Raw genomic sequence first — 21607 nt, 5'->3', positions numbered from 1 at the left:
AAATAAATAAATAAATAAATAAATAAATAAATAAATAAATAAATAAATAAATAAATAAAATTAAAAAGGCCTGGGATGCCACCTATTGGTTGAAAATGTGAATTGCATCCAACCACTTGCAAGAAGAGCAAAAGTAACCACCATTCCAACTTCAAGCCCTTAGTGTTTGCCACATTCCTCAGGATGTCACGTTATGTACTTAATATTTTTCTTTAAATAACTCACTTCTTATAAACAATTTCAAAGTAAACTTTTAATCACTCATATAAATGGAAAACTGGTTAACACTTCCAAAAAAGAAACAAAACCATAAAATAAATACCATGAAAATAAGATCTGCTAGGAAGTGTTGCCTGTGAAAGCTCAAGCTTGAGTCTAGGCTAAAACCGAAAATTAACAAAGTTGCGCACCTGGAGACTGGGTGTCAGTCCTCTAGCACAATCCTGTGCTTTGGGGGGAAACACTGCCCCGAATAAACAAACAGAATTCTTCTGAGAAAAGCAACATTCTTCTGTTCTGCCTCAACTCTCTGGGCCTGGATGGTTGAAGAAAGTTTAGAAGTCACAAAAAGTAGAAAATAAACTCTTGTATTTGTAGCATATTCCTTCATAGCCCAAGTGGGGCCAATGCTGAATTCCTGGCCACATATCCAGAGCTCTTGACCACAGAGGGGGTGGTGGGTGCTCTAGTTGGGAAGGCTGCTCTTGGATCTGCAGTTGGCTGAGCTGTCCTGTCAGTGGGAACTGCCATGGTCTCCAATGCTGGGTTAAGCCTTTCATTCTCTAGAGTCCAGCTTGCTGCTACAGCTGCATGGCTTCCTGCTCCACGGACTGGTCTGGGGGTGCCAGGTACTTCTCCTGGATGCCCAAGGTACTGAGGGAGAGTGTGTCAAGGTTGGTAACAGAGGGAAGGATGGGAACTAATCTGGGCAGGATCTGACCTCTACTGATGCTGGCTCTCCAGCCATGTCTGGCAGATTGCTCTCATTCCTCTCCCTTTCTCACCATTATAGCTCCACACAACAGGAATTAATTGGGTCTGAGAAGCCCCTCAAAACATCCAGGCCCAAATGCTCCTATATTTGTCTTTTCCTCATATTGCTGAGAATCAAAGGACCAGAGAGCACTAACCCTGTGGCTGTGTTAGGGCACATGCTCCAGAGCCAGACCACTGGGGGTTTATTTACTTATTTTTAAAAAGATTTTATTAATTTATTTGACAAAGAGAGAGAGAGAAAGAGAGAGAGAGAGAGAGAGACCGTGAGTGTGAGCACCTATGCACAAGCAGGGGGAGCAGCAGAGAGAGAGGGAGAAGCAGGCTCCTTATTGAACAGGAAGCCTGATGTGGGACTTGATCCCAGGACCCTGGAATCATGATCTAAGCAGAAGGCAGACACCCAGCTGACTGAGCTACCCAGGTGCCCCCACTTTGGGGTTTAAATCCTGATTTTACCACTTCCTTTCTTCTCATATGTAAAATGGAGCTGTTGTGAGGATCAAATGAGACAACAAATATAAAATGCCTAGTATGGCACCTGCCATACAGCAGGTGCTCAGTAAGTGTTTGACTTCTCTTCTGCCATGGGAAGGAATTCAGGGGAACTCAAAGATAGCAATGAATTTCCTCTTGGGCTATTGGGTGCCGTCTTCCTCTCTGTGGGACAGCAGGAAAGTGAAGCAGGAAGGATACAAATCAGATTCACAGAGGAAAAGACTGTGATACTCCTGAGGGAGCCCTGTGAGGCTGGCTGCCTGAGGTCGGGGTGTGCGTCTGAGAAGGACATGACAGTTGACCATGGTAGGTTGGCCACCATGGCTTTTCTACTAGATGACTCCAGTCTCAGAAACTAAAGTTCGACAACCAGGGAGACTGGGATTTGAACCGTTCTTCCAACACATCCAGGGAGAAGCCTTGCACCTGTCACTCTCAGAGCCCCAACTGCCTCATCTATAAAAAGGGATTGAATGAGGTTTAAATGTGATCCTGGAAGCAGAGTATGTAGCCCACCAAATGATGTCAGCTTACAGACCTTCTTCTCCATCTCTTACAGATCTCTCCACCCAAATTCACCTCACCTCTACTCAAACTGACTTTGAACCTGTGCCCCTTCCTCTTCACTTTTCCTCAGGAGGTAATGCCTTGTTCCTGTGCTAGTCGACCCTGAGGATCACTCAGGATGAGTGGAAACCACCTTGCTTGACATGTAATTATCTCAAACTTGCCTCGTCTCCAACCTAAGCCCACATTCCTGAGCAGGGCACACAAAACCTTGCATTCTATCTCACCATCTGTCTGGCTCTGCCACTGCTCCCACTCAGAGCCCTGTCCTGCCCTTAAGTATGCTATTCTACTTGCAGACATACCTCAACTTTGAACCGCCACGTCTTTGTATATACTGTTCTCTCTGCCTTGAATTCTCTTACCCTTTTAATCAGCCTGGTTAATCCTTACTTTAAGATAATGCAACTCGGGCACCTGGGTGGCTCAGTTGATTAAGTGTCTGCCTTGGGCTCAGGTCACAATTCTAGGGTCTTGGGATCAAGCCCTACACCAGACTCCTTGCTCAGCACGGAGTCTGCTTCTCCCTCCTCCTTTACCCTTCCTGCTGCTCATGTTCTCTCTCTTTCTGAAATAAATAAATAAAACAGGGACACCTGGGTAGCTCAGCGGTTTAGCATCTGCCTTTGGCTCAGGGCGTGATCCTGGGGTCCCGGGATCAAGCCCCACATCAGGCTCCCTGCAATGGAGCCTGCTTCTCCCTCTGCCTGTGTCTCTGCCTCTTTCTCTCTCTCTGTGTCCCTCACGAATGAATGAATGAATGAATGAATGAATGAATAAATAAATAAATATAAAATCTTAAGAAAAAAAAAAAGGTAATACAACTCAAGTGCCACCACCTCCATGAAGCTTTCTTTACCCACCCACTCCTTGGCAGAGCTGACTTTCCCCTTCTTTATGCCAATCCTTAATCTTATACACAGACTAAACTTGAACCTTAAGAAGATTAGGGGAGGGGACAGAATGTAAAACCATCACAAAAGTGTATGGTTAAAAATACCCTTGAAAATTCCTTCAATCATCTATTAAAAAAGTATACAGTTTCATATGTAGACTCTTGCATAATAACACGTACGAATGCATAAAGTAATGCACAGTGTGCGAAAAATCAGAGCGCTGCTGGAACGGCCCCTGCCCTTTTGCGCTGAGCACATGCAATCGAATGTGCTGCCAATAACCGCAGGTGTGAGGTAGCAACTCAACCACTTCAGGGAGCACTGGGCACTCTGCTGCCACCATTTCTAACCTGTTTCCCTGGGAGCTCTGTTTCCCACATGTGAAAGGGCCTGACACAGATCTGTAAGTACTGGCTGGAACTCTCTTCCTCCATACCCAGGACTCTGGAGCCCCCCTTGCCTCCAGTGTGCTGAAGGCAAATATCTGAAACTATCCTATGGGCCTGGATTTCCCTGTCCTGCCTCACATGTGGCCTACACAGGACCTTAGCTCCATCCCAACGGTCACTAATCCAGCTCCAGTCTGAAGGTCCAGCCGCCTCCCAGACAGCTCTGGCTGTCCCGTAGTCCCCTCAAATACAGCACATTTGCTAGGGCCCATACCTTCCACTCATATGACAAACCTGCCCTCTCCTCTTCCTTTTCTTGCCACACCATACTGCTGTATTAGCCAGAAACCTGACAGTCTAACTTCTGCTCTACTTCCGTTTATCCTATAACCATCTGGTTGCGAACTCCGGTAATCCATCTCCTTTCATCCAGTTCACACCCTTCTTCCTATTCTTACTGTTTCATCTCTTCTCATCTGCAGACTGTAAACACTCTCCTGCCCCCACTTGCATCCCTTAAATGCAATTTCTGCACTTGAAGGGACTTTTAAAAAAATGTACACCTGATCGTGTCACACTCCACACAACCTTACTATGCTGGCTCACCCTACCCACCCACTAGCTCAAGTCCACACTCCTCAGCAGGGCACACGAGGCCCCCACTGCAAGCCCGCTACTGCCCCTGCACCCATACATCCCTCTTACCCTTTCACAGTCAGGACACCAAGCAAACCAACCCCCATGCATCTCTCCCAAATGACCAAGGCCCTTTCATTTCTCAGCATCTGTATTTGCTGCTCCTTCTGTACCTGAGGACAAAGTCTATCCTCCTCTGTCCTTAGGTACAATCAATGCTGAATCCTTCTAAGGATTCTAAGGATTCTGCATCTGAGAGACAGTCACCAGGGAGCCCAACTAGTCAACATGAAGTCAGTCACCTACAAGGGTAGATGTGGCCATCCCTGAGCCCCATGTCTCCCCTTGGCTATAGCCAAGAGGCTGGACAGCAAGGATACGAGGAGAAATGGAAGTCAGCACCCATGGCGGCAGACATCATGGCCTCCAGGCTTCGCTGTTCTTGGATCCCGAAGCAGTAGCCGTTGGCTTTATCCACAGCCTGCAGGACCCGCTGGATACTCTCCTTGTCCTGGGCAGGGAAGAGACAGACAGCTTTGAGTGAAACAGAGGTGTGTGGAACTGATGTACCAAATCACCTGTAGTCTCCAAACACCCCCCTCAACCTTGCCTCATGAAGCCTCTGCACATGCAGCTTCTGTGTCTGGAATGGTTCTACACATCCTTAGAGGCCTGGCTACATCCTGTCTTTCCTGTCCACCAACCCACTCAAATCAGAACAGATAAGCTCCTCTATGCACACCCACAGTCTCCTGGATCTATCCTATTACAGCTCTGATCCTACCATCTTACTACTGACAAATTATTAACTCATCTAGCTCCCCTATTTGACTTTGTACCCCATGAAGCCAGGGACTTATTTGTCGAGGTAATCCTCAGTGCCTAGCACAGTACTTAGTCTACTTAATGGTAGACTTCCAATAAATATGTATACAACCTATTTGCTATTCCAGAATAGTGATAAGAACAGTCCATATACCACATGATGGGAAGGAAAGATCAAAATAATGCATGTACAAGTCCTTAGCACAATGCCTAGTGCAGAAAGTGCTCAAGAAGTGATAGTTGTTATGATTAATATTGTAGGGTTCACTTTCTCATTTTAGAGGAGAAAACTGTGGCATTAAACAGGGAAGAGACAAGTTTGTTCAAGTCCACACACATTGGTTGGGTACTACTTTGCAAAGTCAAATAGGCAGTTGCCCATCCTGAAGGAGGCTGACAGACCTGTCTTTGGCCTTGAGGATGACTTTCTGAAATCATCCTTTTTTTTTTTTTAATTTTTTATTTATTTATGATAGTCACACAGAGAGAGAGAGGCAGAGACACAGGCAGAGGGAGAAGCACGCTCCATGCACCGGGAGCCCGACGTGGGATTCGATCCCGGGTCTCCAGGATCGCGCCCTGGGCCAAAGGCAGGCGCCAAACCGCTGCGCCACCCAGGGATCCCTGAAATCATCAATTTTTGCACTGATGAGGGAACATGCATAGAGAACCCAGCAAAACAGAATAGATAGGGCCGAAGTTTGGCTCACTCTCTTTACTGGAACCCTCCCCATGAGAGCCACTGGTCCTAAAACCAAGGGGGGCTGAATGATAGTTGGACCCAGGACAAAGACCCACTGTTTGACCCCTCAAAGTCTCCTGTACCCTTGGCTTGGTGAGATCCCAGGCACTGTCAGAGCCTAGGCTAGGCATGGGGAAGAGGCCTCTTAGTCCCAAGTACCTGAATGTTGAGAGGGATGAAGGAGACCAGACTATAGTCTTCAATGAGCTGCACCAGTTTCTCATTGAGCTGTCGGTAGTGGCGGAAGAAAGGGTCAGAAGCCAGGTGGTCGAGAAGGTAGGAGAGGTCCAGGACCTCTGTGTAATAGTCCAGGTTGAAGGCTAAGGAGAGAAATTGGTGTTCAGGAGCAGCTGACATCAGGCTAAAAGATCCAAGGACAGGGATCATATTCCCTTTCTTCCTTCCTTTTGTCTTCATTTACTCATTCATTCATTCATTCAGCAAGTATTTGTTGACACAGTGAAATGTACTTACTCAAAAGAAAATACTTGGTTTTACCCATTGGCTCTGCCATTTCCTAGCTAGATGGGTCTGCTGTGCGGATTAAATGCTCTAAATCCCAGTGTCTAGTACACACAAGCACTTGCTGAATGGTAATAAATAACAAGATGGAATGTGTCCCAAGAACAGTGCTTGGTCCCTACCACACAGAGCTCACAGCCAGGTAGTTGTACCCTAGGACCTGTAAGGCCCCTAATAGGGTGCCTCTTGTGTAAATCACTTTCCCTTTTTGGGCCAGTTCCTTCTGAATGTAAAATGAGGATACCAGACCAGAGGACTCAGAGTTCTACGAATGCAAACTTCCTCTAAGAGAAGGAAAGTGGGCCTTTCAGTCATTGCCCATTTCTGCCAGAAAACTCAAGTCTTGGGCTACTCAACTGATCTGTCCCAAAGTGAGCGAAGGCAATCAGGCTGCTGGATTGATGCACTCCCTACACCCAATGTAAGGCTCAAACTCACAACCCCAAGATCAAGAGTGACATACTCCTCCAACGGAGCCAGCCAGGCACCCCTCTGCCTCCCTTTTTTTTTTTTTGCCTCCTGTATTTTAATCAGAAATGGTCACCCCTCTGCCTGCAAGGAATAATGTCCTGGGCATTCCAACAAACTTTTTGGATTGTCTGACAGGTACATTCTTCTCCAGGAATGAAGCAGTTGGAGCCAGGTGCACCTGGGCTTAGATTTCATGTCAGCTAACATGCTAGCTGTGTGACTGACCTTGGGTTATTCATGTAATGTCTCTGGGCCTAAACGGCCTCATGTGGTTGGCACATCAGTCTTTTATAAGGATGACTGGCTGGAGTCAGAGCTAAAAAGGTCAAGGACCACCATGCAGCCATCTGAGCTGGAGTCTGTGAAGGTGGGTGGGGATAGGGGCTTGAGAAGACTGCAAATCTGGGCAAAGATAAAATGGGGTTTCTTGCAGCCCGGGTGGCTCAGCGGTTTAGCGCCGCCTTCAGCCCAGGGCCCAATCTTGGAGACCCAGGATTGAGTCCCACGTTGGGCTCTCTGCATGGAGCCTGCTTCTCCCTCTGCCTTTGTCTCTGTCTCTGTCTCTCTCTCTGTGTGTGTGTGTCTCTCATGAATAAATAAATAAAATATTTAAAAAAAGGGGGGGGGGGGCTTCTGGGCTTACCAAGAGATGGGCCAGGACTCTGGGCTGAGGCAGGCCCTCCAGGGTGCTGACATCCCTCCAGGTCCAGACAGGCAGCCAGTAGGCTTCCCTGGACAATGGCTTGACATGGTGATTCTAACAACTCTTTTTCCTGTTCACTGCCAGTCATTTCAGGTTTTCTTCCCCAGGCTTCTTTGTGGCTGGAGATGCTATCTAGGGAACTGATGCCCTGGCTAGGCACACTAATTTTGCTGGGAAAAAAGTGCTGGCCATGAGGCCCTTAAGCAACTCCCCTGCCTCCTGCTTCTCCCTCAATCTTTCCCACCCTGACAAAGGGACCTCTATCTGTCCACTGGCTCAAACAGAAACCTGAGAGTCATCCTTAATTCCTTGGTCTCCGTGTTCAATCCACTAGCAAACCCTATTTCTTGAGTTTTGGATGGAACTACTTCTGTTTGGGTTGCTGTAAAAACCTTCTCAAGGATCTCTGTTTGCATTCTTGCGCGTTTCAATTCACTCCCCACAAAATAGCCACAATGGCATCTTAATTAATGCTATCTCCTTGCTTAATATTCATCAGTGGCTTTACCTGGTGCTTCCGCAGTACAGGTTCTGGCCCCTGCCCACCCCCTGACTTCGTTTCCTACCACCCTTCCCCTGACTACTACCTCAGCTGCTCTCGGCTTCCCCTGCCCCCCTACTTTTTCCTTTTTCTCCTTAAACACAGAAAGCTCTTTCCCTAAGGAACTTTCTTCCTACTGGTCGCTTTGTCTTGAACAGTTCTGCCTTGGCAGTCTCAGCTCAGGTAGCACTGCTCAATCCCCTCAATCCCAACCACTCACTTTGTTTTAATTCCTTTGCAGTACATACCACCAACTATATAGCTCTCTTGTCCCCAAAGCCCAGAACAGTATCTGGCACAGAGTGGCACAAAATAAACAGGCAGGGATTAGGACCTGCCTGTGACTATGATCACCAAGCCGTGCGTGATCCCTGGAGGCAGCTCCCTCAGCTGAGCTCTGTTTCACTCCCGACTCCTTGCCTGCCCAGAAGCGGAGCTCTCACCCAGCTTCCCATAGTGCTCGATGAGGTCCATCTTGGAGAGGACGTTGACATGGGGCAGCTCCACATGCAGCATGGTGGCCAGAGAGGTACACAGTACGGAAATGAACTTGGCCGGGTCTGTGCAGTAATGAGAATCCACCAGGTGGACAGCAGTCAGCTGGAAGGGGAGGGAAGAGATAGGGTGAGTGGGCCTGGGGAGGCAGGAAACATCAGAGCCTAAGTCTTTCCCAAGAATCTGGGGACTCCTGAGGACAGAGTGCAAGTCTTCCCCATTAGTTTCCTCCTGCTTCTGCTTCATTCTGGTAGTGACTCTCATTTCCTTCTGCCAGGTGATATAGAGCATTTTTCCTTACAAGATGCCTTACACGGTGCCTCCCAGTGGGCAACTGGCTCAACTCTGATTGCATATGACTCTATATCATTTACTTTTGCCCAGCAAGTCACAACAATCACCATACCACTTTCTACATAACCTCTTACATCTTTTCAATAATCCCAAATTGGGTACTAGCACATCCATTCTGCAGATGAGGAAACTGAGGTTCAGAGAGAGAAACTGAGTTACCCAGGACCACACAGCGAGTCAGTGGCAGAGCCTAAAATCAAACTCACACCAAACTCCAAAGCGACTCGGCCCCTACCTCGCTGTGTGACATGGGGGCGTGGCATCTATCCTTCCTGTCTCAGTTCCTCCATCTGCAAAAGGAGCCTGCTGGACCCAAGACGCACCCTGAGGTCCCACTGTGCCATCTGGGAGAAGATGTTGCGCAGGGCGCCGTGGTGCGTGCAGAGCTCCACCTGGCCCGGGCAGTCGAACAGGAAGTAGTGGCCACGGAGGGGATCTAGCTTGGCACGCAGCCAGTCCAGGTTGGCCTCCAGGTACTCCATGCAGTAGAGCAGGCCGCCGTTGGGCCCCAGCCGCAGCGCGTCCATCACGTCGCCCAGGCCCACCAGCTCTCCCACGTCCACGGCGCACTCGTACGGCAGCCCCTCGTTGGCAGGGTCCAGGTTCACCACCGCCACGCGCCTGCCCAGCGCGCGCAGGAACTCACTCATGCCCAGGCAGTACGTGGTCTTGCCCGAGCCGGGGGGGCCAATGACCGCCTGCCCAAAGGCCGTGGTCGGGGCGGCTCCCGCCATGGGCGGCACGCGGGCCCCTGCGCAGCGGATAAGTTCGGCAGAGACACGAGCCGAGGGCGACAGGACCCCCGTCGTGCACCTCGTCGGAGGCCGGCGGCGATGCCCGAGTGTCCCCAGAAGAAGCGCAGGTAACCTGGCGGTGCAAAGGGGCCGAATGGCCCGGTACTCACCGGAGCAGCACCCGACTTCCGGACGACGTCGGAAACGGCGACTGCCCGAGAGGAAGTCCCGCCCCCACGGTGATGGCGCAACCTGGCGTCGAGGGGCGTGGCCACGCGCAGCGTTTCTACCAGCTCGGCGAACGGCCGTGGGGTGGGGGACCCTAACCCAGCTTTTCCCGACCTTCCCCCGGCCCAAATTACAAGATAAAATGAGAGATCGGTGGTAAACTTTATTATCCCGTTAGGTCGCAGACCCGGGCCACGTCCCGCGGCCTTGCCGCTGCCGGTCCCAGCCAGCTACGGGGGTTGGCGATGGAGCGCCCGCCCCACGATCGACTCTTCCAAGCCCAGGAGTCCTCTTTCCAGGTCCATTACCCCGCCTTTCTGACCTTTATAGTGACACCCCCCCGCCCCCCAACGAAGATTGTGCTGAGAACTTCATTCAATACTGCTCTTCAAGGTACTGGGGGAGGCAACGTGGGCAAGCCCAAACGGCCTTGGGTTAGGAGGCCAACGAAAGGTCTTTAAGTCCTAATATTAAAAGAGGAGGATGGGGGGCTTTGGGGAAGAATGCCCTTGAGGTAGAGAGCCAGAAGGCAAGTTCAAAATAAAGCACCCTGAACACACTGCAGAGATTGCTGCTCCCGAAGTTCTTTGCGCTGTGGTGGGAGGTAAGGCCAAGGCAGAGGGCTGCCACTGTGCAGGTATGAGTGATACTAAGGAAGGCCCCAAAACTGTCACTCAGGCTCTGAGGGGTTGTCCAAGGCACAGCTGGAACTCCTCACAAAGGCCATGTCAGACCGAAACTTCATGCTGGTGGGTGGCTGGCGTCGGAGCAGCGACTCCCCCTGGTCTTGAGGTAGGGGCTCATCATAGATGGTAGAGATGAGCCCCAAGCCAGTTCCACGAGGCCTCTTCAGTTGCCCAAATGGCTGTAGCTTCTCTCCATGGTACCTGCATTAAAAAGGGCTCACAGTCAGAGGGCTGCTCTTAATAGGTTGGGAAAGGACAGAGAAGCAGCTATTACACGTCTGGTTTGTCCCAAGACAGAGCCTTTAAATTTGGATCTTTGCTCTTCAGTCTCCTTATCTATTCACTGACAGTGCCAGCAACCTGGGGTCTCACATACTGTTTTCAGTTTTTTTTTTTTTTTTTTTTTATTATTTATTTATGATAGTCATACAGAGAGAGAGAGAGAGAGTCATACAGAGAGAGAGAGAGAGAGGCAGAGGGAGAAGCAGGCTCCATGCACCGGGAGCCCGACGTGGGATTCGATCCCGGGTCTCCAGGATCGCGCCCTGGGCCAAAGGCAGGCGCCAAACCGCTGCGCCACCCAGGGATCCCCTGTTTTCAGTTTAAATAGTACACAGAGTTTAGAACAACTGTCACCATTCTGTGACTTATAGGCACTCCCTAATGGCAATCACGAAGTCCAGACTCCTCAGACCAGGGGGTATGACTCCCCCAGGAGATCAGGGATCCTCTCAAGCCTTAGGGCTTGGTCTAAAAAAAGAAATAGTGCCACATCTACCTTTTCCTTCTAATTCTGCTTTGAAGTTCATTCCCTAGGAGTCTCTAGCACCCATCCCAAAACCAGAGGGAAGGGGGAAACCAGGGTACAAATGAAAGGCTAGCTGGGGCCAAGTCCCTTGGTCATACTCACCCCAATCCACGCTTGCATCTAGGGTGCTGGCCATCACTATCCAGAGCCTCAGGTACCCCTGAGCACTGGCTCCCCAGACCCTGGCCCTCAGCCCAGCCCTGCCGTTCCATCACCTTGCGTCCAATGCCCTGTGCAGGGAAAAGAGAAGACTCAAGAGTATGGGATTCTTGTAGGGAGTGGGGGGGTGGGGTGAGGAATGGGGATGGAGAAAAATAGGTCAACAGGCTAGGCACAGCACTTACCTTGGTATGGCGCTCAAAGGTGCCCACTTGGCATTTGATCACAGAGCCATCCTCCTGGCCATCACGAAGTCTCTGTTCCAGACGCATTTGGACAGAGTCTCGAGCATCCTTGTCTCCACCATCTGAGAAAGTAGAGCTCAGTTTGCAGAAGGGACTCTCTCAGCAGAAAGGGGGAAAAATCAGGTTTCTAGGACCTCCTCACAAGATTTACACTTTCATCTTTAGGGTATTTTATTATTTATTTTTATTTTTTATTTATTTGGGAGAGAGAGAGGGAGAGAGCACGTGCAAGGGGGAGGGGCAGACTCTTTGCTGAGTGGGGAGCCTGGCTCAGGGCTGGATCCCAGGGCTCTGGAATCAAGACCTGAGCTGAAGGCAAATGCTCAAATAACTGAGCTACCCAGGTGCCCCTCAGTTTTATTACTTTATTATTATTTCTCTCATTAGACTGGGCACTGGCCAAGAATAGGAACCCTGCCTTTCCCATCTTACAAATGAGGAGATTGGTACAGAAAAGTCATACAGCCAAAAGGTGAGAAATGAAATTAGAACCCAGGAATTCCCTTCCTACCACCCCCCCCCCTCCACCTAGGTCATTTTTGACTCCAGAATCTAAACTCTTAAAGCCTGAGCTCTTGACCCTCCCACTCTACCAGGGCCTGCCCATCAGAACCAGAGCTCTCTGAGGGCTGACTCTACATATCCTTCCTCCACAAACAAAGGAAAAAGACTCTGTCCACAACCAGCACTTAATGCACACAACTGGAGATGTTTTAAGAGAGGAACTCTCTCAGTGGGCTACCCCAAGGGAACTGGTTCCATCCCAGCCTTTGCTAAGCAGGGTGTCACGTAAGTGTCACTGCAAGGCCAGGGCACCAGTTCTACCTCCCCATACTGCAACCCCTGGCCCAGTACCTGTGTCGTAGTACACACTCATATCCACATCCCAGTCATCGGCTGTCTGTTCATCAAAGTCTGCAGATAAAAAGCACAGAGTAAGCTAAGGACTCGCAGTTCTGTTCAGAATTCAATCTAAACTTAGACATATGTTTTAGAACTTGGAGGTTTTTTTTTTTTTTTAAGATTTTATTTATTTATTCATAAGAGATACAGAAAGAGGCAGAGACACAGGCAGAGGGAGAAGCAGGCTCCATGCAGGGAGCCTAATGTGGGACTTGATCCCGGGACCCTAGGATGACACCCTGGGCTGAAGGCAGGCACTCAACCGCTGAGCCACCCAGGCATCCCATCTTGGAACTTTTGATTGCATTTTTAAGTCTCTTCTGGGGTGTGTGTGTGTGTGTGTGTGTGTGTGTCACTTTTTCTCCACTCCACTAACCTCCCGCCCCTAAAAAGGATGACTGGTCTCATACACAATCAAGGTAAGCCTCTTCCATAGCCCTTTATATGGCCTCACTGCCAGAGAATCCACCATGTGGAATGGAGAACCCTGACTAAAGGCACCAGGGATCACTCCTGCCCCTGCCTCTGGCCTTACCTCCTTCTTCCTCCTGCCAGAACTGGGCATCTGTGTAAAACACCAGGCCGGACCCGCCCTTCTCCCACTTGAGCTCTATCTCCTCCTCGAAGAGCCGCTCAGTGGTACGCTCCTGTCCAGTCACATCCTCATGCAGGGCTTCATGCCGCTCCCACTCCTCACCCCGGTCGTCGTCCTTGGAGAAGGTGGGGAGAGGTGACTTGCCTGTCCAGCCTCCTGACCTCAGGCCTGCATGGAGGGCAGCTTGGCACAGGAGGCTTGTGAGACAGGCCCTCAGCTCCATTTTTCCAAACTTCTCTTAGAAGCAGCACATATTTGGTCCTCCAGGCCTTGCCCTACACATCTCTCCATCCCTTGTGCCTCAACATACTTGGCACCCTACCCCAAGCCCAACTTTTTTTTTTAATTTTTTTTTAATTTTTATTTATTTATGATAGTCACAGAGAGAGAGAGAGAGAGAGGCAGAGACACAGGCAGAGGGAGAAGCAGGCTCCATGCACCGGGAGCCTGATGTGGGATTTGATCCCGGGTCTCCAGGATTGCGCCCTGGGCCAAAGGCAGGCGCCAAACCGCTGCGCCACCCAGGGATCCCTTTTTTTTTTTTTTTTTAAGATGTATTTATTTATTTATTCAGAGAGAGCGAGAGAGCGAGAGAGAGAGGGGCAGAGACACAACACAGGCAGAGGGAGGAGCAAGCTCCATGCAGGAAGCCCGATGCGGGACTCGATCCCGGGTCTCCAGGATCACACCCTGGGCTGCAGGCGGCGCTAAACCACTGTGCCACCAGGGCTGCCCGACTTTTTGTTTTTTTAATTTTCATTTATTTATTAATGAGAGACACAGCTGGAGGGAGAGGCAGAGACATAGGCTGAGGGAGAAGCAAGGAGCCTGATGTGGGACTCGATCTTGGATCCGGGGATCACACCCTGGGCCAAAGGCAGACGCTCAACCGCTGAGCCACCCAGGCATCCCCTGACTGACTCTTAACCGCTCTGCTTTTAGCCATGTTGTATCCTGCTGGAAATATCTGTCCTCCACCACCATTTCTTCACGTGGCAAATCCTCATCCCTCAAGTTGTACAGTTGTACATGAAGCCCCCTTCACTGAGGCCCACAGCACTCTTGCTGGCCTCTGAACTCCTCAGTATGGAGGAGTTCGATACACACTGTTTAGGCCTCTATACATTACATCATAAAGAGGGGATAACAACTAATACCTATTGTCTACTGTGTATCAGACCCTTCTCATTACTTAGCTCCTTTGATCAGCCCAATAATGCTGTGAGGTAAGTATCATCATTCCCGTTCTACAGACGAGGAGACCTGGGTTCAGAGGAGTAAAGTGAATTGATCCACAATAATACATCAAGAGAGTGGCAGAGCCAGGGTTCAAACCCAGGTTGCCATGCCACACAGCCTTTCCAGATACTGCTTCTCTCTCTCTTCAGGGAGAATTTTAGACTCTTTCAAAGCAGGAAATGGATCTTGGAGTGTCTCTGGAATCCTGCACTAGCCTGTGTGTACAAATGCTAGGAATTGCAGAATGATAGGATGACTCTGGACTTGAAATCTTGGGGGCACCTGTCCTAGTTAAACTCCCAGGAGGCCCCAGGTATCACTGCTGCAGAACAGCTGCTGGGGAAAAAGTCCAGATGGTACTACACTAAGGATGTGGTACAGATGTTAGCAACTCTGGGCTGGCAGCTTTTTTTTTTTTTTTTAAGATTTATTTATTTACTCATGAGAGACAGACATAGGCAAAGGGAGAAGCAGGCTCCTCTCAGGGAGCCCAATGTGGGACTCGATCCCGGATCCCGGGATCATGACCCGAGCCGAAGGCAGGTGCCCAACCACTGAGCCACCCAGGCGTCCCCAGGCTGGCAGCTTTGAAGACACAGATGAATTATTTTTTTTACCCAGAGTATGCACACACACACACACGTTTCCCCCCCAAAAATCACACCTTTCCTGATTTTATAGATGAACAACCAAATTTGGAAAAAAGTAGAAGAAATGTCTATTTCATTGATAAAATTAGAGTGGAGGCTAGTGTCCAAGCCACAGACTCAAGGTCAGAAAATAGAGGTGACTTCTCAGCCACATAATGAAAGCACACAGAGGTTAGACAAGCAGCAAAGGGGACCAAGTTCACATCTCAGCTCTGCCTCTACTTCCTTACATGACTTTAATTTCTTGGATGGTCCATTTTCATCTATGAAAAGGAACCTCCTAGGGGATCCCTGGGTGGCGCAGTGGTTTAGCGCCTGCCTTTGGCCCAGGGCGCGATCCTGGAGACCTGGGATCGAATCCCACGTTGGGCTCCCGGCATGGAGCCTGCTTCTCCCTCTGCCTATGTCTCTGCCTCTCTCTCTCTCTCTCTCTCTTTGTGACTATCATAAATAAATAAAAAAGAAAAAAAAAAAAAAGGAACCTCCTCACATTCCTTCTAAGAGAATGCAAAGAAGACCCCTTTGAGAATCTTCTGATAAAAACCCCTCGAAGAAATGCATATATGCACATGCAAATGCAGTTTTATATTCAATGTCAGGGAGTTCTAATTCTGGAACCCCCCTGAGAAGGTTGCATGTTTAGAACTATTGTAATATGCAGTTGAAGAGTGATAGTATTAATGCTCTATTACCCTCTTTAAGCTGCCAGCAAAGACAGGGTAGCTCACCGTACTCACATCATCTGAGTGTGACTCTTCCTCCTCGTTTTCCCCTTCCTCCTCTGGCTCTCCATGGGAGCTGGCTGGTATGTCTGCTAGGCTGGTTCCTTGGGGTATTTCTTCGCCTTCAGCTGTGTACACAAGCTCTTCCTGCTCCACAGTCTCTGAGTCCTCATACTTGAATGGAACGTTGCCATAGCGCCGGGAAGAGCCTGTCTTAGGGAACTGGAGCTGTAGCTGGGTGATGATCCGAGGGGGTAGGCGGCAGGCCCGGATCAACTCCAAAAAGACCTGCAGAGGAGTCCCCACATTTCCGTTGGGCATCAGCACTGGTGGGTTCAGCTCTGGCAGTTGCTTCAGATCGGCCAAAGTGAAAGCTTCACTCTTAGCTTTCCGACTCTGCAGCTCCTTCCGGGTTTTGAAAGGAAAGGAGCCCAAACCTTGGAAAGCAAGGGGAAAGAATGGTTCTTGAAACCTAGAAGCCTCCAGCAACACTTGAGCTAGAAACTGGTTCAAATCTTTTAGCCTACTGCTGTTCCTCCCTTTCAGACTTCTCCAGAGTAACTTCCTCCATTCCCTGACCAGAACTACTTAATAATTACATGCCATTTCTCATCACCTAGGCCAGGCACACAAGTCTCTTTCAAATCTGGTTCCTGGGATCCCTGGGTGGCGCAGCGGTTTGGCGCCTGCCTTTGGCCCAGGGCGCGATCCTGGAGACCCGGGATCGAATCCCACATCGGGCTCCCTGTGCATGGAGCCTGCTTCTCCCTCTGCCTGTGTCTCTGCCTCTCTCTCTCTCTGTGTGTGACTATCATAAATAAATAAAAATTAAAAAAAAAATCAAATCTGGTTCCTGCTGATTCTCAACTGCCACCAACCCCCACTCCTTGCATATCCTCATACCATGTGCTTCAACCCTACCAAACAATTTAATATGCCCTCAAAGTTCCATGGGCTTTCTTTCTTTCTTTCTTTCTTTCTTTCTTTCTTTCTTTCTTTCTTTCTTAAGATTTTATTTATTTATCCATGAGAGACACAGAGAGATGCAGAGAGAGAGGCAGAGACACAGGCAGAGGGAGAAGCAGGCTCCCTGCAGGGAGCCCTATGTGGGACTCCATCCCGTGTCTCCAGGATCACGCCCTGGGCTGAAGGTGGCGCTAAACTGCTGAGCCACCGGGGATGCCCCTCCATGGGCTTTCACATCTGTCTGTATCTCTGCAAATGCCATTTGCCTTGAACACTGTTCCATCCTACAAGCTCCTGTTATCTTTCTGATCCAGATGAAAAGCCACATTTCCTGATACCTCTAAGAGATCAGTTTTTCCCTCCTCTGTCATCTCACACCACTTGGTGATAAAGAGCATACATGCTGGGGCAACGTGCCTGGGTTTGTAGTATGACTCTGCCACTTACTAGTTCTGTAACTCTGAGCAGGTAACATAACTTCTGTATCCCTCAGTACCCTCAACTATAAAATGGTAACAATAGCTCCCACCTTCTAGGATTGTTGCAAGGAGTCAATACGAAAATAAAAGGCTTAGAGTCACACTAGGTGTAGCACATAAACTCAATCTGTTGAATGAGTTAGGTCTCTGCAGTATTTCCTGTACCCCCATCAAAGTGATTTCCCATGAAAATGGGAGCTGTCCCGATGAAAAAGATTGTCTTTTCATTTGGATCTTGCTAAGAGAAGGCTGGGTAAGAAGCGACAAAGAATGCAATAAAGACAGACAATAAGAGAATCAGAAACCACATTTACTTTTCTTCCTTCCGTGTCAGTGCAATATCAACCTCTCAGAGAAAAGGATCTCAGAAGAATCTAATAAATTGGAAAATGAAGGGTCAATCCATTAGGCCTCTTCCTGTTCTTTCCCCTCTAAGACTAACATGCAGTTGAGCCTGAAGCTCCGTCCAGAAATCATCTAAACTCTTAAAAAGTCTGATAATCAGAGACCTGACTTATCCTCATCAACTCTTAGGAAAGGTGTCTCTGATCCAGGGCCAGTAGGCTCGGTCTATTATCTTTCCCACTCGTACCTGATGCTTCAGTAGGTAGCCGCAGTCTGCGGATGAAACAACGACCGGGCAACCAAGTCCCCTGAGAATCCAGCCACCTGCGGCCCGAGTACATGCGAAGAAGCTGCTGAGCTTGAGCTGCCCCCCGTACTGAGATGACGCAGCAGCAGGTGCGGGTCTGGGCCGGAGCAGAGTCCGGAGTGGAGGGAGCGTGGGCATCGGTAAGGGAAGTCTGGGCGAGAACCTGGCCGACAGGAGTTAGGGCAGAGTCGGGAGCAGCCTGGGAAGGAGCCCGCTCAGGCCGATGCCGGTAGTGGAAACACAGGAAGCCACAGCCGCGCTGTTCCCGGAACTGGCTAAAGTAGCTCCGGAGCTGGGCCGAGCGCAAACCCGAGGGGATACCGCTAACTATCAAGTAGACTGTCGCCTCTTCCTCCGCCTCGCCGGGCACCGCCATCTTGGGTTGTCACATGATGGCTGGAACCGACTCTCGCGAGAATATCGCAAGTGGAGCAGAGGCTTCTGCACTGCGATGCTGAGTAACCGGCAGTTAGTCAGCCGGTCTGTGGTTGAGGAGCTGGGAAGGTCTGGGGTAAGTCTTTCGGGTCGCTTTCCCGCAATGAGAAGCCGGCGATGCTGAGAAATGGTTTACAGATCTCGTTCGTAAGGCTTTAGTGATAAAATTAGAAGGGCAGTTCTTAAGGTTTTTGGTTGTTGGGGATTTCCCACACCTCATCTCAGCTTTCGCCGTTCAGAGCCTTTTCAGTTGTTCATCCACTTATTCTTCCAGAGCGTACCCATGCACTCCCACAAACCTCCAGGGAAAAGGTAATCCAATTGAAAAGTGGACTGACGACACTTCACAGAAAAGAAACAGCGGATTAACAATGAAAGAGCCTCAGTCTCATCGGTAAGGAAATGCAGCGAGACCCACTTAACATCCATCAGATTGGCAAAAAATTTTAAATCAAGTGTCGGTGATCAACTGGATCTTACATACATTGTTGTGGAATGTAAAGTAGTACAAGCCCTAGTACAAGCACTTTGAAAAACAATTTGAACATTACCCAGTAGAAGTGAAGCTACCCATATCTTCTGACTTCTGTGCATGTACTAACAATAAATTCTTGCATATGTCTCCCTATTGACAGTGTTGAACTTCACCCAACCCTGTGATCCTGGAAGAGAGCGAAGGTTAAGAAACCCTATCCCACCGTTTTGTGTCCTGGAACCCAGCTTACTGCAAAGAAAACACCCTCCCTTATATGACAGATAAAATTCATAGGTGCCCCCTTGTTTACCTATCTCAAGGCTAGCAACAGACTCCAAATTCCAATTCTTTGCCTTGTAAACGCTTAGATGAACTGCTTGTCCCCACTGATCAGTCAGAGCAAAATGCTTGTTAACCAAACTTTGGTTAAGCTTCTCTCCTTCCTCCAGGTCCCTGAACTTTGCCTTCCCCATCCACCCCCCAAGTTTGAGCCAGCACACAACCCCTCCTGAGAATAGCCTGGCTTCAGGGTAAAACATTTTCTGATCTACTGTTCCATCATGCCACTTCTGGTCATCCCGCTTCCTCACACCCAGTTTTTTCTGGCCTTGTTTACTTTTCCCTATGAATGACAGACTCCTTTTGCCTAACCCTTGAAGGCACATGTAGATCTTATGGTCCCATTTCAATACCTTCTTTCTCCCTTGAAATAGTTCCTTTCCTCTCTTGGAATAATCATTTAAAATGAAGCCTCTCTTTACTGAGTCCAGATTTGGTTTTTTTTTCATGTGTGAATATTCATAGCTGCAGTGTTTGTTAGAGCAAAAAATTGGCATTTAGTACTATTAAGTGGTATATGATATTGAGGGTAAGTCAAAACATTTATATTAAAAGTTCAAAAATACAAAAATATTTCTTAGGAATACATAAGTATGCTTTAAATTGTCATTAAGAAAAGTAAGGAAATGATTAACTCCAAGTTCAGGGTAATCATTACCTTTGAGGGGAGGTCATAGATTTAGAAAGGGACTCAAAGTTGGACATGATGAGAGTTCATTGTACTGTTATTCTTTACACTTAACAATGTATTGCAAATATTATTTTGTCTTACTCAATTTTAATAAAACATCTTAAAAGGGAAAATAACTCTTCAAAAAGCAATAAGGCAAGTGTTTACTTTGTGTTGATCACATATATATACCTATTTGAGAAAGAAAGAAAATAAAAAGTTCTAATAAAGTCTGGGTAATTGCAGATAGGATCATTATACATACTTGAATTTTAAAATCTGATGGAAGTATAAATTGGTACAACCACTTTGGAAAATTTGGCAAGATCTTAGGTTGAGCACACATTCTTTGACTTGGTAATTCCAGTTCTTGTTATTTAACAACAGATCTGCAAATATCTGTGCACCAAAAAATGTATGCAGGAATAATCCTAGCAATATTTGATGAACCAAATGATCATCATCCATTTATCTTGGATAAATGAATTGTAGTGTAATGGGATACTTTACAACAATGAAAATGAATGGGTCAGAATGAATCTCTGACATAATATTAAGTGAAAGACAAACACAAAAGAATATATGCTGTATGTTTCCATTTATATAAAGGTTAAGGCAAGTAATCTCACTTATGTTGGAAATCAGGGATAGCGATGCCACTTAGGGAAGAGAGAGAGTGTGGGAATGGGGGAGGGTTTCCAGGGTGTTGCTAAAGCTCTATTTCTTGAGCTGGGTGGTGATTACAGAGAGGAGTTCATTTTGATAACTCATCAAACTGTACATGGACTATTTGTATACTTCTCTGTATATTATACAGAAAAGGTTGAATTAAAACTATATTTTGAAAAAATCTGGAAAAAGAAAAATAAGTCCTTTACAGTAAACGAGATGAGTGCTCTGGAAAAGCTGTTAGCTGACCCAAGAAGTTATGCACTTAAGGTTCCACACAATTGCCATTTGTGGGCCTAAATTTCCAGAACCTTGCATGATGCTTGATATGTAGTAGACTCAGTAAACCACCATTGATTGAATGAATATTCTTGGCACTAGTGTGGGGATGTACCATTGGGTGTGGTTGAGGACCATCTTCAGGGAAAGTAGGGCCACTTACCTGGGGGAAGCCAGATTTCTCATCAGAACCTTAGACTCAAAGGTTTACCTCTCATTCCACCTTGTAGTGTGGTGAGGAAGGGAAGGGTTCCAGGTACTGTTACGTGTTCTCCAGCTGACCATCCCTGGCATTTAGAGACCCAAGAGAGTGTAGTGCTTAATAGTATAGGCCCTAAATTCAGACCACCTAAGTTCAAACCCTGACTCTACTACTTATTAACCATGTGGCTTTGAGCGAGTCACTTAACCTCTCTGTGCCTCAGTTTCTTAATTTATAAAATGGAGATGATGATGGTAATTCCAGCACAGTAATTGTGAGAATTAGATAACGGAATCCGCTGTAACACGCTTAGAGCACAGCCCTCAATAAATGTTAGCTGGTTATTGTTTAGTAGTTACCCAGACTAACCTACCAGGAATGAGTGATTCCCCATGTTAACCCTGATTCCCCTGAGACCTTAACCTTGTTGCCTCCAGCAGTTTCACTGAGATTGCCTTTCTCTGCTGCCTTGTTCTGTGATTTGGTCCTTGTCCACCTTTCCAGGCTCATCCCTTGCTGACCTGAGGCCAAGTTGCTGCAGTTAGCTGAACACCCTTGCTCTATGTCACCTCAGTGTTTTTGCACCTCTCATTCCCTCTATCTGAAATGCCCATCCCTTGGTTGCCTGGCTAACCTATTCATTCTCTTTAGCTCGGAGTAGTCACCACTTGGCTGAAGTATTCTTCCCACCTCCAGGCGGATTTAATCACTCCCCTTTCTGAGCTCCTGCCGCCCACTAAACCTCCCTCTATCACAGTTCAGATCACTCTGGGTTGCAATTACTTATACGTCTCTCTCTGCCATAGATAGCATGTTCAGTGAAGGCAGGAACTTTATCTT

The 21607-nt window shown here is 48.1% G+C and overlaps 2 protein-coding genes and 1 long non-coding RNA gene across 3 annotated transcripts; 1 reads left to right on the top strand and 2 right to left on the bottom strand.

The window, feature by feature from the left end:
- Nucleotides 1-231: 231 nt before the first annotated feature.
- On the bottom strand, nucleotides 232-9577 carry GPN2 (GPN-loop GTPase 2). Its single transcript, XM_026014359.2, has 5 exons — nucleotides 8956-9577; nucleotides 8227-8383; nucleotides 5706-5866; nucleotides 4360-4490; nucleotides 232-873 (listed from the first exon to the last, which is right to left on the bottom strand). Exons 1-5 carry the CDS (start codon nucleotides 9364-9366, stop codon nucleotides 801-803), a joined length of 933 nt encoding a protein of 310 aa, XP_025870144.1. The 5' UTR covers nucleotides 9367-9577; the 3' UTR covers nucleotides 232-800.
- A 160-nt stretch (nucleotides 9578-9737) lies between these two features.
- Nucleotides 9738-18111, bottom strand: GPATCH3 (G-patch domain containing 3). The gene is made up of 7 exons (XM_026014358.2): nucleotides 17639-18111; nucleotides 15617-16038; nucleotides 12931-13105; nucleotides 12348-12407; nucleotides 11433-11554; nucleotides 11191-11318; nucleotides 9738-10481 (listed from the first exon to the last, which is right to left on the bottom strand). Exons 1-7 carry the CDS (start codon nucleotides 18072-18074, stop codon nucleotides 10265-10267), a joined length of 1560 nt encoding a protein of 519 aa, XP_025870143.1. The 5' UTR covers nucleotides 18075-18111; the 3' UTR covers nucleotides 9738-10264.
- On the top strand, nucleotides 18068-19769 carry LOC112931673 (uncharacterized). The gene is made up of 3 exons (XR_003237350.2): nucleotides 18068-18209; nucleotides 18408-18527; nucleotides 18769-19769. It is a non-coding gene; the product is annotated as an uncharacterized lncRNA (long non-coding RNA).
- The last annotated feature ends 1838 nt before the right edge of the window (nucleotides 19770-21607 follow it).

This window comes from Vulpes vulpes, chromosome 2 (assembly GCF_048418805.1).
Source record: "Vulpes vulpes isolate BD-2025 chromosome 2, VulVul3, whole genome shotgun sequence".
Classification (NCBI taxonomy): Eukaryota; Metazoa; Chordata; class Mammalia; order Carnivora; family Canidae; genus Vulpes; species Vulpes vulpes.
This window is presented reverse-complemented; position numbering and strand designations above follow the sequence as displayed.